General features: G+C 42.3%; 1 protein-coding gene across 2 annotated transcripts; it reads right to left on the minus strand.

Moving 5' to 3' along the window:
• Positions 1–1651: 1651 nt before the first annotated feature.
• On the minus strand, positions 1652–12004 carry trappc13 (trafficking protein particle complex subunit 13). Of its 2 annotated transcripts, XM_026173229.1 has the most exons (13): positions 11863–12004; positions 10701–10769; positions 6703–6802; positions 6520–6604; positions 6305–6432; positions 6120–6192; positions 5752–5796; positions 5421–5438; positions 2801–2934; positions 2525–2723; positions 2322–2422; positions 2055–2202; positions 1652–1968 (listed from the first exon to the last, which is right to left on the minus strand). In XM_026173229.1, exons 1-13 carry the CDS (start codon positions 11906–11908, stop codon positions 1861–1863), a joined length of 1254 nt encoding a protein of 417 aa, XP_026029014.1. In that variant the 5' UTR covers positions 11909–12004; the 3' UTR covers positions 1652–1860. The 2 variants fall into 2 exon arrangements, with proteins under 2 accessions (XP_026029014.1, XP_026029015.1); XM_026173230.1 differs by lacking the exon at positions 5421–5438.
• Between the last annotated feature and the right edge of the window lie 5947 nt (positions 12005–17951).

The following is a 17951-nucleotide window of genomic DNA, read 5'->3' on the forward strand; positions in this document are numbered from 1 at the left end:
CCTCTACTACCTGTGTATGTATGTGTATTTTTTATATTTATATATGAATTGTACAAGATCAATGGGACCCTAAGAGCCTTCATCAGGAACTCAATGGGGATGTGGCGTACAACACTAGAGGCCAACTCCAAGCCCATAGCACAAGTCACCATCAAGTGCGGGATCTACCAAGGAGATGCTCTGTCCCCACTGCTGTTCTGCATAGGCCTGAACCCCCTCAGTGAGATCATTAACAAGGCTGGCTACGGATACCGACTACGGAACGGAGCAGTTGTCAGCCACCTCCTGTACATGGATGACATCAAGCTGTATGCCAAGAGTGAACGAGACATCGATTCACTGATCCACACTACCAGGCTATACAGCAATGACATTGGAATGTCATTCGGACTGGAGAAGTGTAGTCGGATGGTAACAAAGAGAGGGAAGGTAGTCAGAACTGAGGGGATTGAACTACCAGAAGGCAACATTGCAGACATAGAGGACAGTTACAAGTACCTGGGGATCCCGCAGGCGAATGGGAACCATGAAGAGGCCGCTAGAAAAGCTGCAACCACCAAGTACCTGCAGAGGGTCAGGCAAGTCCTGAGGAGTCAGCTGAATGGTAAGAACAAGATCCGGGCCATCAACACGTACGCCCTGCCCGTGATCAGGTACCCTGCTGGGGTAATAGGCTGGCCAAAGGAGGAGATAGAAGCCACTGACCAGGGCCGTGCAGAGAGGTTTAAAGGGGCGGGTGCTCAAAGTTAAAAAGGGGCACATTGAACCAGACTGAATAACAACAACACACATTCATCAAGAATCTAATATGGGCAACAAGGCAAAGCAAACGTCACCGATGTTTTACCTGATGGGTACATGGTAAATGGCCTGCATTTGTATAGCGCTTTTCTAGTCCTTAAGGACCCCAAAGCGCTTTACACTACATTCAGTCATTCACCCATTCACACAAGCTACATTGTAGCCACAGCCACCCTGGGGCGCACTGACAGAGGCGAGGCTGCCGGACACTGGCGCCACCGGGCCCTCTGACCACCAGTAGGCAAACATGGGGTTAGTATCTTGCCCAAGGATATTTGGCATGCAGCAGAGATCGAACCACCGACCTTCTGATTAGTGGTTGACCTGCTCTGCCACCTGAGCTACAGCCACAGTACAATGTTGCTGTTGAGGGGTTTCTGCTGCTCCTGCTGCTGATAGTGCTGGAGGGCAGGGCTGTGTTGATCTGAGACTGTAGACATTAAAAAGTCCATAGGAGAGATGGTAGCTGATTAAACAAGTATCATGAGATAATAACAAAATGCAAAGATTAGTGACAGCGCTTGGATGTCTTGCCTGTGAATCACTCTTTGCTTCTCTTCTTCCTTCCATCCCATCATTTCATATATCACTCTCCACTTGCTGTCCATCTGAGAACAAGGCACAACTTGCTATTGCAATAAACTATAATTTAATTATCCACACCTAACAACTCTTGGACTTAATCTAAATGATGACAGAAAAATGTTATAGCCCTGCCTTTAGTAGCCTCACACAGCTCCTGCTGTTTCCAAAAACTCATTGATCAAGTCAGTACATGTCTGTGCCTTTGTAAGAGTTTTAATAACAAAAGCCAACACAGATGCCATGAAGCACCTTTTTAAAAGCAATATTAAATCAAAGATGACAGATTTATTAACATTTATGCACATTTACATCATTATTTTCAAAGAAAGTGATTTATATTATTCACAATTAATTGTAAAATACAATATTCTTCCATTAAGTTGCAAAAAACAGTGTCATGTGCAGAATGCCGCAGTTGGTCCATTCATATGTAAAATGCAAAAAAACAAAAACAAAAAAGGGTAAAGAAAACTCCTAGCACTCGTTGCTCGTAAACGGGCAGACCACACACACTTGTGCAATGTCGTCGTATTCGTACGTCCTCTTCAGAAATGTATCTGTGAGCCTCAAACCAGAAATGCTCTGAAACAAAGAGGCAAACACACGAGTAAGTCGGTAAAGAGCACTTTGATCTGAGCACACGGTCAATTGTAAAGTCTGGATCGTACCTGCAGACCCTGGACGGAAGACAGGACTGTGAGGGGCAGTGAGAGGAAGGCGCCAGGACTAAGTTTCCCCAGCTGTCGCCCTGATATACCACACCAATGGATAGAACTAGTATTACACATCTCTAGCACCAGGTCCATAGTTCTTTCACTGCAATATCAGAAAAGCAGAGAAAAGCTGGTTATTATGGGCTAATTCAACCCCTCAGTGAACTGAATAATACTAAGGGTTGTATTATGAGGGCGATTTCATTTTTCCGGGGTTTCTACCTGCAGTTGGTGATTTTACAGATGATGTCAAAAGGTTCTTCAAGGTTGACAGTGTCAGGAATCAGGTCTAAAGACAGCCGAATATCTCCATACCCTGGAGCCTGGAGGACACGTGGGGATTAAACTGTATTTTCGTTCATAAGAGGATACAGTAAGTGAAATGAGCGCCTCTGTTCTAGCAGTAGGCTAACAGATCAAGATACCATTCTTTGCAGCTGACTGGTCTGTAGCCTCCCTCTTTCTCCAAGATTGGTCTTCCATACAATGTCCAGCTTGCCTATGACCGTCACTCCCTTGATGATGCCGGCCTTCTCTGCGTACTCCGGCTTTGGCTTCAGGCAGTACAAATACTGCCGTGTGTCCATAGGCTGCAGGTAGGACATTTTCCCAAATGTGGACTCTCTGCAGAGGAAAAGTTACAGCTGAGTATTGAGTGTAAAATGTTATCAAAAATAAGGACACATGTGTGTTTGTTTTACCCTTTGTCTGCTTGTGTGACCGTGTTGAGCTCTGTAACGTTGTACATCATGGATGGCTCTAAAGACACTTTCTCCATGAACATTGGCGAGGTGGTAATGTTCTGAATCTGCGCTTCCAGGAACACTTCATCTGTCTGAGCGCAGAAGCACAGCGTCACACTAACAGGCTATTTGATGTTAGCCTTTATAACAAGCTACATAATCTCCAAGGTGAACTGAGCAACATGTCAGGTATTAACAGCTGGGTTAGGGCTTTTGCCAATGTGCCAGCTTCAAAAGGATGAGCTCATATTTTAAAGTTTGTCTTAAAACGATATTCACATGCTCACAGAGGCTGTTAGAGTTTCTCGTGGTTATTTCCCCGAGGGAAGTGGGTAAAACCTCCTGATCCAGCAAGCACACTTGCTTCATTGGTTCTCACAGCACGCGCTACTTCTTTACTGGGGAGCACATCTGTGACCCGTTGTTGTCACAAATGTGCTCTGAGACTTTGAGGAATGATACTAAAAATATAACTTCTGACGCCGTGTAAAAAGAAAAGACAGACCACAGATGCTGCGAGTGCTGCTCTCGAAAGCAATTAATGTTCGACTCACTGAAAATGACAGAGAGCAATCAGATTTTTCTGTTTTCTTCTAGGAAACGTATGGAAGTTTCTCACAGCCAGCATGGACACCACAGATCACAGGAAGCTGTAACTCTTACAGACATCTGAGAGGTGTTTTAAGACAGACTTAAATGTGAACCTTAAATTTCTTTGGTCATATAGGAGTTATACATTGAATGTCAATGAGAAGACTGGCATTAAAAGAAAAACTTTAACTGAATCCTATTAAGTTTGCTCAGTGTACCTTTGAGGACATATTAGTACAATTGTTGGTCGGCAGGTGCACAGTACGGGCTGCACAGTGAAACATTAGTTTATCAAACATCAAGCAGTTTGGCTTATGAAAGTATGTTTAGAAATGTTTGACTTTATTTGTTCAGTACTGTCAAGACAGGAAATGTGGAGCAAGGTAACGCCAGGCAGTAAATGTCTGGCTCTACCAGTTTAGATCTTATGGTGTACAACTATACTTCTGGGGCCACTGAGCGACCCTAGTTATGGGTTCTTAGAAAGCTTAAACTAGAACCAAAAAATAGAAAAATAAAACTTTTGCAAGTGTACACCGATTTTATAAATATATAAAATTGGTCAGCTCAAAAATGAAACCATTTGGAAAGGTTAAAAGTATTGGTATTGTGTAGTAACAGGCCAAATTCAATACTGCTACTCAGTCGCTCAGCAGTAAGTAAAACAATAAGTTTATTAATATTCGAGAGCAATCATTACCGGTTAAGAGTACAGTTATTTCCTTGTGCAGAGGCATAATAAATGCATCTCAAACGTAGAATCAGAGTATTTTCTTAATCCCTGAGAAAGTTAGGTTGTCACATAGAAAGAATTTAGATGCCTGAAATGTGGAGAATGTTCTGCTTTCCTATTTTAATTAGGAAGCTACTTGATGTTCTGGTTGAGCAACACTCAGATGTCTTTACAACAGTAAACTTGTCTGTGCAGCCACAACTGTAAAGTGAGAAACAAAAAGAAGGAAGCGTGGATAAGTTTGTGCCTGTTATTCATAAGTGACTTGATCATTCTGAGTGAAGTTAGTGTGAAATCAGCCAAACCTCACATTTTAGTGCTTATAGTGAAAGACTTCTGTCATTGTTGGCTGTTTAACTATTAAGAGCATAATTGTAGTGATACAAAAGTTAAAGTGGACCTATTAAATTGCTTTTTGTAGCTCAATATTTTATTCTCAGACTGCACTAGGGAAGCGTTTCGTGATTCACAGCACAAATTAAGTAACTTTGTTCTGATTGGCTGACCCTTGCAAACAGAAGGTTGGAGAGCAGGTGGGTGGGGCTTCCGCGCTTATAGTCTGAGCTGTTTGATTAGATGGCCACATTAGGGATGTCCACTCTCTATGACAAAGGAAAAAAACCTGTGTGAAACTGAAGCAGGTTAAAGCCTGTGATCTTTGCACACTGGCAGCCCTGAAAGGTCAAATGGAGTGCAACTTAAGGAAACACCAGCTAACAGAAAAAACACTGTAAAGTAACGTGCGCTTTAATCACATGATTCATATCATAGTGTAGATACATGCTTGCTATTAGCCGTTTACCGTTGTGTGTGCTTTTGCAGAGGTTTTTTGTTGGTGTTTAACAGGAACAGCATATGAAGAGTAATAGGTCCACTTTAAAAACGAGCAGCGCTGAACTTGCGCTACTACATAATCATTCACATATAGACGAATAGATACGAGATTAATCATAGCACCTTCTGTGATGCTAACCGCAATCAATGCCGTACCCACTCACAACAATGTGACACCACAAACACCGTGCAGGATCAGTTTGAAAGAAGAGGAAACAAAGAGAGGGCAAAAGAAAAAGAATGGAAGTTTATGTCAAGGGGTAACAAACAACTGAGTCACTGAAGATCTTTTCTATATTCAGACTTTCTTCCATTCTTTTACTTTGCACCTTTGTATGAGCTCAGAAAGAAAGAGTGTCCATCGCCAGAAATGATTAGTAGAAGCTAATGTTCAGTGATGATAACAGAAGAAACAGTTACCACAGAACTGAGGTCGCTCTAATGGAGAAAATAAAATACAAGACAAGACACAGTAAACAAATGGAGTTACATGCCAATGTTGATGACAATGAATATTTGCAATACACGAAGCTACTGATATGAAAATGAGTATTAAAAAAAAATTTAAAAAGGGGGGGGAGCTTAATGCCTTTATCCAGGAAAACCACTTATCTCCAGGATCATTTATTCACCTGGAGGCACACAGGTTTTCATGGAGGCCTAACTAATGCTAACTGCCTCTATTGTAAATGTTCCTGACTATAAAATGAAATAAGAGCTTCGCAATGCTGCTTGAGAAGAGCTAATTTACCTCTGCGTTGTAGAACTTCGTCTTCACATCCAGCGGCTTCAAAACCTGATTAAAAATAGATTGCAAGCTGAACACTGAAGTTTTCTCATAAGATACCGCCATCGAGCTGAAAATAATATTTCCATGCAGCACTGTTTAGTCCAACTGGAGTTTTACTGAAAGTGGGAATCAGAGTGACAGAAATTCATCTAAAGGAAAGGCAGCAAGGCTACAGCTGGTTATTGAACTGAGGGCAGAAGATTGCCTGACACCAAACCCACACAGAGGAAGGCAATCTGTTGTAGCTCTGTGGCATTTCTCCACTCATCTCTAAGCTTACTCGTGACTTTACAACCATCTCCTAATTAGAACACTGAGCCATAACTTACCTGGAACTTGAAGAACTTCCTAAAATAGAGCTTCTCCCCTTGCTGGGTGGTGTAACTGACTGCACAAACTAAGCTGGAAATGTGAAAACAGCAACAAACAAACAGGATTATTATTATTATTATTATTACTATTATTTTTTATTACTGGTGAGTTGTGAAAACATTTCGGGAGTGGGAACACTCACATGTGTGTCCCAATTTCTTTGACTTCGTGGTGAATGACATCATCGATGCAGCATTCGGGTTTGAGCTCTGCGACTGCCGAGTTTGATGCGGAGAGATTCAGCCTCTGCGAGCTCGTCTGTAGATCAGCCTACATAGGGAACCACATCGTGATTACGTGCGAATGGAAGACAAAGCGCACAATCTGAACTGAGCAGGTATTCCTTCTTTACAGTACCTTCACCAGAATGTCTTTAACAACTTGGCTGCTGTCATTATGCACGCTTATGTAACTGGAGAAGGTCTCGCCGAGGAATATATTTCTGTATGATGTGAAGACAAGAATTCGTTTTTTGTTTTTTTTAAAAAGCACTTGCTGCTGTTTTTAACTTTAAAGAGTTACAGCTGATTGGTGTTTTACCCAAAGTTCTGTGGTAATGTGAGCATCTCTCCCAGCATTAAGGTCTCTGCGCCTTTGATGGTGGAGGGATCCTGCCTCATAAGCTGACCAAACAAGTCCCCTGTGGAGACAAAAACATGGGTAGGTAGGTGTCATGGATATGTATAATGTAGTCCAAAATTTGGCTCCCGCACATGAAATTTGAGTCCTCACTAAAGATTTACTATTTAGAGGATAAGTGATATGAAAACAATAAGATATACATCTACCTGCACACTAACAGAATTGGCTTTGGAGAAACATAATGTATGGATATCTAACAGGCAGATGCTCTTCTGATGCTGTAAGGCAGCGCTGCACAAGGTGAGCGCTCAGTTTGCTGCAAGGAGAATGAGAAAGCTAAAGAAAGACGCTTTGAAGATGAAGTTTCAAAGCAGACTGAACCTGAAAGGTAAAACCATTAGGTTTCAACGTCTCCTTCTAATAACTCCGCCTCAAACATCTTGTGTTCAATTCACTGAATAATATGTACTGTGGTTAGTTTTATGACAGGTTCTAACATCTTAATATAAGTTTCCACCTGATGCCCTGAGAATAATTTTCTCTTCATTAACTTTAATGTATTTAATAAAGACATGCAAGATTCTACCCTGAATATTATTAATATGTTTTGAGTACAGTTTTTTTTTTTTTTTTAAACTGTCATAACTTCTAAAAGGACTGAAAAATACATTTTAAGACTGTAACCAAATCAGTTTCACATCAACTCCTACATGCTTGATCACAGAGGGTCTCGGGTTTCAGTGGACTCACAGTTTGTGACAATGTTTTTTTTTTTGGCATATTCACTTCACTCAACTCTGAATGGGGACATCCAGCCCCTGTGTTCAGTTCAGTGTCCCTTGCTGATACTCAGATCACCCAGTGATGTGTGTGTTCATATTGGATTTAAAAAAAGAAAGAAAGAGAGTTAAACTAAACTATTACATAGAACAGTGTGTTTCTCCATTTCACAGCTATAGGATACATTTATGTGTGTTAGAAAATGACTAGATTAGAAAGTGATTATAATACAGAAATAATTTGATTAAATTTACAATTCAATTTTATTTATATAGCAGCAAATCACAACAACAGTCGCCTGTTGGTCCATATGTATAATGTAAGATAATACAATATAAATATGGACCAGAAAGCAACAGCTAGAAGACGAGCCTGGTGTCAAAACGAGCCTAACAGATGAGATCTTTCATACGCTGTTACTTTTTTTTGAGCAACCATTATTCCACATGGGTTTTTGACCCTTCCAAAATATGCTCAAAAACATTTTTTCAAGTTTTTCCTCCAGTGAAATTTAATAAACAGATTAAACATTGAGAGTACCAATATGTGTTTCTGTCAACATTAGACATCATACAGATGCTACTTCACTGAAGCCAATGCAGAAGTACCTTAACCCTGTATTCTATCTGAAGGCCACCAGATGGCAATAGCTGCAGTTGTAAAAAGACTTATTTATAATATTGAGGTAAATTTTTACTTAATATACTAAAGTTATGGTCCCAGAAAAAATCCTGCTAATTTTAAAAGGGTCAGCTGAAGGTACCGATTGATTTTTCAATTGACCCACCAAGTTTCCAAGAAAAAGGGATGTTTTTATACGAATGCAATTCATCTTTAAATCTCTTTAAAAATAAACTATAACTTCCCTACTACTTACAGAAATAGGTGTCCAACCTAGACTCGTCAGCACATTTTTGATTTATATGGACTTCAGTTACCACTGCACTGCTCTGTGCTGCATTCAACCAGAAGGAACTAGAATTACTGCTTAGCTGTTGAATGCCTCTGCCAGCCAGTCAGTAACTCACTTAATAAATATAATGATGATTCTGAAGAGGTTTAATAAGAAGGTATAAACTATACTGATGTTTGGCCAATAAAGGTTTAACTAATGACAGCAGGCAATCCTTCAAATATGGATGTTGCTACAAAAATGCCAGAAACAGATGCGTAGCACACACATTTTTAACCCAGCAGCAGAAAAGGTCTTAAATAACTGTAGTTTAAAGATGGAAGATTATTGTCACAAATATAACATCTGGCTAAATTTTTGCAAAGCTACAAAGCTAACCTTTGACCTTGTAGTTGTCACTTTTATCCTTTTAGACATTTTTGCAAAAAATTTTGACATAATTAGCAAATTAACTATTAACTACTACACCCACCCCAACACAGACACACCTGTTAATATTCCAGGTTTTTGTGATGTTAATTAGACAACAATAAATGATTTCAAAATGCTCCCACCTTAACCTGCACAATCATTTGAAAAAAGAAACAAATCTGTTCGAGGAGAAATAAAAAAATAAAATAAAACAGTGTGCACTCTCATAACTACTTCACGTTATTGAATCACAGCGTTCAGTTTTCTTGGGTACACACTCGACATCAGTTAAAGAGACTGATTAACCCCCAGGTAAAGTTCAAGCGTTCTAGTAGGATTCGCCTGACATTTACTCACTTGCCTGCTACAGGAAAAGGTTGGCACCCTCGCAGAGAGCTTGCAAAGCATCACACTGATCTTATCAGTCGCCAAACGTTTACAGAAATAAATTCCACGGCATTGAAAATACCACAACACAGAGCACAGTAAAGACTGCGTCATCAAAAAAGTGAAGAAAATATGGGATGACAGTGACACTGCAAAGAGCTGGACTGGATGACTGTGGTCTCATTTTTTAACATTACAAAAACCTGGCACTTTTTATATCCACTGTATGGGCAAACTCAGAAAACATAACTCAGTGGCTGATAGGGAATAATAAAACAACAACAGAAACTTCTGATATATCAGAAATCTGTTCACTATTTTTATTACATATTATATCAGTAATGAACTGACTAAATATTAACTGATAACTTATGGCAATGGTGTGGGATTAAATAAGTGTGTACTTCTTCCCACTCCCTTTCAACATGTAAATGAATCAGAACGGTAGCTATATTGAAATGTATTGACTTTTGTATAGTATTTTTTCTCTCTCTCTTATTTTCTTTACTAAATGTAACTGTATATCGTTTCCATGTTTGAAATAAATTAACAACAACAACTTTAATGTGTCTACCTCTGTTTTATAGCATTTGGACAAGCTTGATAACATGAAAATATTAACTTTTTTTTTCTTGCCCAACAAGGACTCTATTGCAGACACAGTATCTTGTTTTCGTTTGTAAGCTGACTTGAGTGGGATTTCCTGGTGCAACCACAGAGGATGTTTAAATGAGTGTAAAAAAAAAAATTGAGGAAGCTGCCTGACCAAGTTTGGCCTCAATACTTGTGTTATTTCCTGTAGTGGAGTGCAATGCTGACGTGGACCTCTGAAAAACAACAGCATTAAAAAAAATAAAACATCAACAACAAAAAAAACCCACTTATCATTCAGCTTCACAATGCTTGACTGTGAGCTTCTCGAACACGATCATGAATTCACAGAGGTTGGGAAAAATCTCTCAGATTGTTGTATATGCATGTAAAAAGGTGGAGATTTAATGAACAAGAAGCTTTTAAGCGTTCAAACAGATTTCTCCTTGAATTAACTTTTCCATTTTACACAATGCAAACAAAAGCATTAGACTACCAATTTAAAAACAAAAACAACCCACAGGCAAGGGATTATACCATGGACACAAGGCTGTTGTTTTACTGTTCTTGTCTTATTTGATCTTCTGCGTCCTGATAAACATGAGTATGAGACCTCTGACTAATAAACTGTCATTACTATGAGTGGTGGTACAGTGGCTCAGCCATTGTGGTTTCCTCCTACTATCCCACGTCCTGCACTGGATTGATTAACATCAACTGAGCTAATTGGATTCCCTGATAATATCATGATGCTCAGTCTCACAGACCTGACCCCTGTTGTTCTCATTTGCTACAGCTCTGCTAAAGAATATGGAGTGAAATTCATTTCAGGCTCGGTGGGTGGAACTCTGTCTGCAAGTTTAAACAGGCTCACCTGGCAGATCTCGATCCTCGCACGTCACCGGCAGGTTTGTGAAGAGAGTGGGCTTCGTTAAGCGCATCACTGTAAAGTAAAGTGACACTGGTTAGCAGCCAATTAGTGACCAAGCTGATATTTTCACATGGATTCAGGAGCCTGCATTCAAGAATGAATGCTTACCAGTTACTGAAATCACTCACAACAGGGGTGTATCTAAAGATTATTTCAACAAAGAATCTGCTGACAAAGAGAAGTTCTGAGTGGGAAAGTGGTGGTCTGACATTAAAATTAAAACGCACAAATTATACAGGTTTTGTGTGAAGGACAACTATATGTTACCTTATCTGAATGCAACTTTTACAACTCCCTCTCTAGGTAAATGCAGTAAGCCTAAAGTTCCAGAAGTTTGTTTAATAGTCTCAAAACTGTTGTAAGATGCATTTCTTACACGCTGTTCACTGATAAAAAATTGTAACTGCCTAACAGATAAAATGTTCTGCAGTCCTCACACAAATGTCAAAGCCCAGGTCCATGAAGTGCTCTAAAAACAGGGAATAAAATCTTCCCTTCGCTACTGCATAAAACCTGTAGCTGTAGTAGCTAATACTTGAGTAATACCGTTAGTATTCTGACTGCTGCACAGTTTGCAGGATATCACTTATGCTCAGAATTTCTTTTTGCGGGTGGTGAGCTGAAAGCTAACAAAAAGAAACAGGAAAATGAACACTTTAACTTCCCAGAGTTCTTTCTTTGAGTCCGATTCAGATTCAGATTAGAGGAAGTAGAAGCAAAAAAAAAATGTTACCTCGAGAAAAAAAGTCCAACCCAAGCAAACAAACAAAAAACGAATTAGTGCAATAAATAAATTAGCTGCAACAACTAAGAGCACAAGAGAAGAGTTAGCTTACACTATGACACAGTTCCTTAAGCTACACTTTGCTAAACAGGGTCTTTAATATATGTTTTAAGCGCCCCAAACGAAAAGAAAAGTCTTTAAAGTCGCACCACTGGCCATCAGCCTTGTTTACACCTTCACAAAAGTAAATGCATGATATTGCATTAGCTAGCGCCACTAGCAACTTGAAGCAGCAGCAAATGACAACAGCGCGATACACTGACACATCTAACCATGAAGACAACCTCTGTAGTCACAACATATATGTTAACAGTAAAATACCTTTTAATGCGAGCAGGTGCTCCTGTTTCGCCTGATTTACATCCATTTTGACAGTGAAAACAGCCTAATCAGGGTGATATTAGCCACTCTGCTAGCTGCTTATGTGACAGGCAGTTTCTTCTTCGTCATGTCATTTAGGGACAGGATGGACACCCCTGACATGTTATACTGCCTCCAATAGTGCGAGATGGGCGTTACAACAACAGAGAATCTTTTCTTTTCGTCACCGTTGATAAGTTGTACTTTAGACAATTTAATTTATATTACCATATGTTTTATTCCTAATCCAAACCGCGAATAAATAGATAAAACGTGATATTAATGATAAACGTCACTGACATCTAGCGGTGAGAAGAGGCATTACATTCGGCCATAACCTCTGCTGTGTTGAAATAGCAATAGAAATTTGTTAGTTTTGCTTCCACGGGCACGGCTTGTAAGCAGCACCAGTGTTTTCATCTGCATGCAGCAAACGGAGAAGCTGAGCTGCAGAAAAGCTACAAATTTGTCAGCATTCTGATTTATAGAGCAACAATTCCAGTGTCAAATAAGATGATATGAGATTTAGTCAGTTTTCCTCTTAAAAAAAGAAGGCACTGTGCTGTCATCAAGTGAATGCATGAGCATTTACTGCGCAGTTTCTCACTGATAATGGTTATGTAGCATATATACATCGATCAGGCATAACATCGTGACCACAGACAGAAGTGAATGACACTGATGATCTCTTGATCATGGCACCTGTTAGTTTGTGGGATATATTGTGGAACAAGTGGATATTTTGTTCTCACAGTTGATGAGATAGAAGCAGGAAAAATGAGCAAGCATAAGGATTTGACAAGGTGAATACTGGCACCATGATCCCCTGTGTTAGAGGAATGCTTTGGAGAATGTTCTGCTGGGAAACCTTGAGTCCTGCCATCCATGTGGATGTTACTTTGACAAGTTCCACCTACCTAAGCCTTGCTGAAGACTATGTACACCCTTTCATTAATTACGGTATTCCCTGATGGCTGTGCCCTCTGTCAGCAGCATACAGTGCCTTGCCACGAAGCAAAAATGAATGGTTTGAGGAGCACAACAATGAGTTTGAGGTGTTGACTGGGCCTCCAAATTCCTCAGATCTCAGTCCAATTGAGCATCTGTGGGATGCTCTGGGCAAACAAGTCTGATCCCTGGAAGCCCCACCTCTTAAAGGATGTGCTGCTAACATCTTGGTGCCAGATAGCATAAAGGGGGCCAACACAATATTAGGCCTGTGGTCATAATGTTATCCCTGATCGGTGTATATATAGAGTTTATGTCCTGTGGAGTTCCTATGGACACAAGATAACATGAATGACTAAGCGCAAGGGTGAACAATTTGAATAAAGTTTCCTTGTATATTGCCTCCACTTATTTAGAATAGATCAAAACATGCCAGCATCCTTTCACTTTGTAAATCTTCACATGCACAATAATACTCCCCATTGTTATCAAACTTGCCAAGTGTACTGCTGTTAGTTATGACTATTGCAAAACATATTTAAAGAGCCTTAGCGTGACAAAGTTACAACAGTTGTGTTCATGGAAACACTTGTGGTGTCAACAGAAAACAAAATAAGGCACAGAAGTGAAAGGATATCGAACAATTCTCAGCACTGTTTTGTTATTAGGCTCATTTTGCACACTATGCACTATTTGGTGTTACATGTTTTCTTCTCTGCAGTAATTTTTCTTTTACTTTAGTTGTGTGACCAAAAATGCTCTCCACCATCACAATTCATGCAAAAGCCAGTGTTTTGCAGAACCTTGTGCTATTGACATAAGCAGCTGAGTCATGTTCACGTTGTTACAGAACAGACTTTGATACAGTGGCCGTTCAGTGTCAGTGAAGTCACGTCAGGCAAGGAAATTAAAGATGAGGACTCACTTCAAATCAGCTGTTATTCTGACCAAAGACCATACCAGTTTGATCTGCTTCACATAATTTCAAATTAAGTTTTCCTTTTGCGCTCAATAAACTGTTCACTGACAAAGAACTTTAGTTTTTGCAAACAAATACAAGATTTTGTATGAACCACCACTTTTCAAATTATCCATAGTCATAAAGACCAGAACATCAAGACCCAGACACAGTCACAAGTTTAATAGTCTTTATTAGGAACATGAGAACTTCAACAAGAATTTGGAGTTGGTAAGCAAGAGTAGGATTATTTATAGGGGCCACTCTGAGGACTCTTTGGTAAAGGAGACCCCACAGTGAGTGAGACCTGGAACAGGACAGTATAGTTAGTTAAGAAAGAGGCAGTTGTTAATAAGTTTCAGCCACTTTGGTGTTAAATACAGAAACAGTAGCAGAACTAGAGGGGCAAAAATGAGACACCCCCCAAAACAGGAATGGGTTTACAGGTGGAGGTCACTGACATTTTTCCCTCATCATATTTTCTGACTGTTTTTTTTCCTCTTTTTTTGGCTAGGATTAGTGTTAATACTCATAGAATGAGGAGATACCTGCACAGGTAGTCAAACTCCTTCAGGATGCCAGATGGGTGGGTCCGGGATGGGCGTGAGGTTCTGGGGGAGCTCCGTCTCTGGGCTGGGGCCCGGGCCGGGCCTCGGGGGCTTGGGTCCTGGTTGGTGTGTTGCCGGGGTTGTGGGCGGGTGGGTGCATGGGGGCCCAGCCCTGGAGCAGGGTGCCGCCGGTGCATCGAGCCACCTGGGGGGCTCTTCAACTGGTGGGGGAGATTGTTACATCTTGCAGGAGCTTTCCTCTCTTCAGGAGCTCTCTCTGCAGGAGGGGGAGATACAGGAGAGGTGGAGGAAGATCTCAGCCTGGGTGTTTATTGTCTTATGTAGTCTGGAAGATGAATGGATGGTGGGGTGGGTGCAGTTTTCTCTGTGGTGGGGTTGGGTGGACTGTCCCGGGCTCTGTGGGGCCGGGAGGCGCTGCTGCACTGGGCCCCGGTCTGGATGGGCCTGGGCCCCCTTTCCCTGGCGGGTCGCGGAGTATGGGGGTGCCTACTGGGGTCAGCGGGGGAGCTGGCCCCAGGGAGGGGTCACTTGCCCCTCCCTTCCTTCCCTCCACATCTCCAGCTGCCTCCCTCTTCCCGCTCCACCACAACCACCCACATATGCAGGACCTTGGAGTAGGGGTATGTCACCAGGGTGCAGAGGAGGCTACCCCCCCCTCTGTCCCCTTCTGGCTGCCTCTGCCTCAATTTTATCCCACAACTTAGACATTCACATTACTCACACTCTCATTACACATACATATAGGATCTTGGGGGTGGGCACAATCACGGAGTCCAAATTACCATCAGGGTGTACACCTCACCCCTGGGGTCGTTGCCCACCTCTCAATTTTAAATACACGTAGACATTGAGGGCTAGCAGGAGGGACCATGCGCTTACCTGCTGCTCTCTGGCAGGTAGCTCCAAGCCCTCCTGGGTTTTAAATGCACCTTAGAACACACATGCATCAACACTACAATGAGCGGGTGGAGGGAGGTTCGGAGTCTTCTCTCACCCCCATTCTCTGCGGCCTGCTGGAGTGGGGGGGCTAGGACTAGGAGGAGGAGTTGGCCGTCCGACTGCGGTCTGGAGTGTGGGGCCTCCCTGCTGCTGCGGAGTCGGGGTGGTCTGCCTCCCCCCACCGCAGGGAAAAGGGTAACACTACCTGGGTCTGGGTGCAGTTCCCCCCTCCAGGGGCAAGGGTACCTAGACCCGGTTTGTAGAGTACGCTTGGGGAGTGTGATCGTGTGTACAGCGTCTCTTTATGTCTGTCTCCACGTTGGTTGAGTGTGGAGTAAGTGCATATGAGAGCATGAGGGTGGGAATGGATGTTTGTATCTGTGTGTGCCTGTATGTCTGTGTCTATATGTCAGGTTGGGTGTCAGGCGCCACCTCTCTGGGGACATCTCAGGCCCTCCAAGGTTTGGAGGCCTATCTCCCCCTACCACCACTTCCCCTGCCAGTGGCGGACCCCCTCAGACATCGGTGCGTTGGTGGTTCTTTGTGTCCGGGGGTGGGCGTCCAGGTACACACCGGCTCACTCCTTGGCGGCCGCTTATCGGGGCCTGGAGCCTGGGGCTCGCTCGGGCCACTTCGGAGGTGGGGTGCCCCCGGCCTCTCGGCCTGGGGCTCGGTCACTCAGGCACGGCTGGCTGCCGGCGGAGCTCACGGGCGCGTCACTGCAACTCCCCCTGGCTTCTGCTCCGCGGCTGCTGAGTGAGCCCTCATCTGGGACTCTCCTCAGCTCTTTCTGGGACAGTGGCGCAGCTGCCCCTCTGTTGGTCTTCCTTGGTCTCTTGTGTTCTGGGGGCCTCTGGATGTCTGGAGTTTTGATCTCCTCCATACCTGCTTCATGCCCTGGAGGACGGGGCTGTGGCCCCCCCACACCCTCTAGCAGATCATTGCATGAAGGAACCTTTAAAAAAACAAAACAAGCGTGTCCATGCTCACAGGTGTACACACGGGTGATCACACCCAAAAACTACACCCTTTTTGGCTCCTACCTCAAAGCACACTGTGTTCTGTTGATCTTATGTGCTGCACAATAATGTTTAATATTTAGTATTTACTGTCATATTCCCATATATCATTGTGATGTTGTTTATTCTATTACTCTTGTTCTCTTCTGCTTGTTTTCTTTTTTCTTTCTCAGCAGGTGATCCAGGTGATTGATATATGCATTTGTTTTTCTTTTTTTCTTTTTTTTCTGCTCATTCTGTTGGTTTTTGTCTTTTGCCCTTCTCCCCCGTCCCTCTTCTCAGCTGTTTCTCTTTCCCTCTTTCTTTCTCCCCTTCTTTCCCCCAGTCAAGTCTGTCCCGTATTCAGCAAGTGAAAATAAAAATAACAATAAAAGGTGAATCAAATGGACCATTACGGCAAGGCTGGGATGGTCAATTTGGTAAAGTAAATCCGTTGGGCATCTTTCTTTGCCTTTAGACAACAATTCTGATGGCAAAAGAGCCAAACAGGACAGGCAAAAAGAAAAAAAAAAGAAAAAAAAGGATGCCAGATCAATACAGAATAGCCAGAAGTTTTGATATGTCTCTTAACAGTCTCAAAAGCATGGGCGAGATTCCAGGAGACAGGCAGTTACTCTAGGACTCTGCTGGATAGAAGGTCCTTAACCCACCAGCAGGAGTGCTATCTGCTCCTTTGCGCAAGAAGGAACAGAATGAGCTCTGCCCGAGCTACGAAATGATCTGATGAGCAGGACAGTGGTGTGAATCTCTCTGACAAACAGTCACAAACAGACTTCATGAGGGTGGCCTGAGAGCCCCCTTCCTCTGCTGGGCCCCGTGCTCACTGCTGGGCACTATGAAGTCTGACTTACCACAGAATACCAGAATTGGCAGGTCTACCACTGGTGCCCTGTGCTTTTCACAGATGAGAGCAGGTTTACCCTGAACATGTGACAGACTTGAAAAACTCTGTTGAAGCCGTGGAGAACGTTATGCTGCCAATAACATTATTCAGCATGACCAGTTTGGTTTGGTGATGGGATCAGTGATTGTCTGGAGAGGCATATCCATGGAGGGACACACAGACCTCTACAGGGTAGACAATGGCACCCTGACTGCCACACACACCATAGAGAAACTAGGAAAAGAGGACAAAACGTAGAAAGTAGACATCACAGGAGTGACAGCAATTCAGCAGAAAATGGAGGTAAGAGACAGTACAAAGCAGCAATGAGATGATGGAAGCCTGACAGGAAAAGAGAAGGGCAGAGCGAGAGGGAGGGAAGGAACAGAGACTGGGCCTGCTGGGTATAAGGAGGAAATGCATTCTGGGAATTACTTCTCCACGGCTGAGAACTTGTTTCAGTTTTTTCTGTGAACACTTTACTCACATGAACTGATGTCGAATCAGTTGCCATACAATTTGAACTCACTTTTGTTTTCTTTTTGCAGCAAATCACAAGCACAATAATTAACGTCTTCGAGTTGAGAATGATTTATGATGCATCATCAAGCAAGTATACAGTCAAGAGCTACTTGTTATTTATAACACCCACCATCTAAAACATGTTGATATTTGTGCACTTTTAGAACTTGAACTTGTTGACTGAAACAAATTAAAAAAAACCAATATGACTG

Source organism: Astatotilapia calliptera, chromosome 7 (assembly GCF_900246225.1).
Source record: "Astatotilapia calliptera chromosome 7, fAstCal1.2, whole genome shotgun sequence".
Lineage (NCBI taxonomy): Eukaryota > Metazoa > Chordata > Actinopteri > Cichliformes > Cichlidae > Astatotilapia > Astatotilapia calliptera.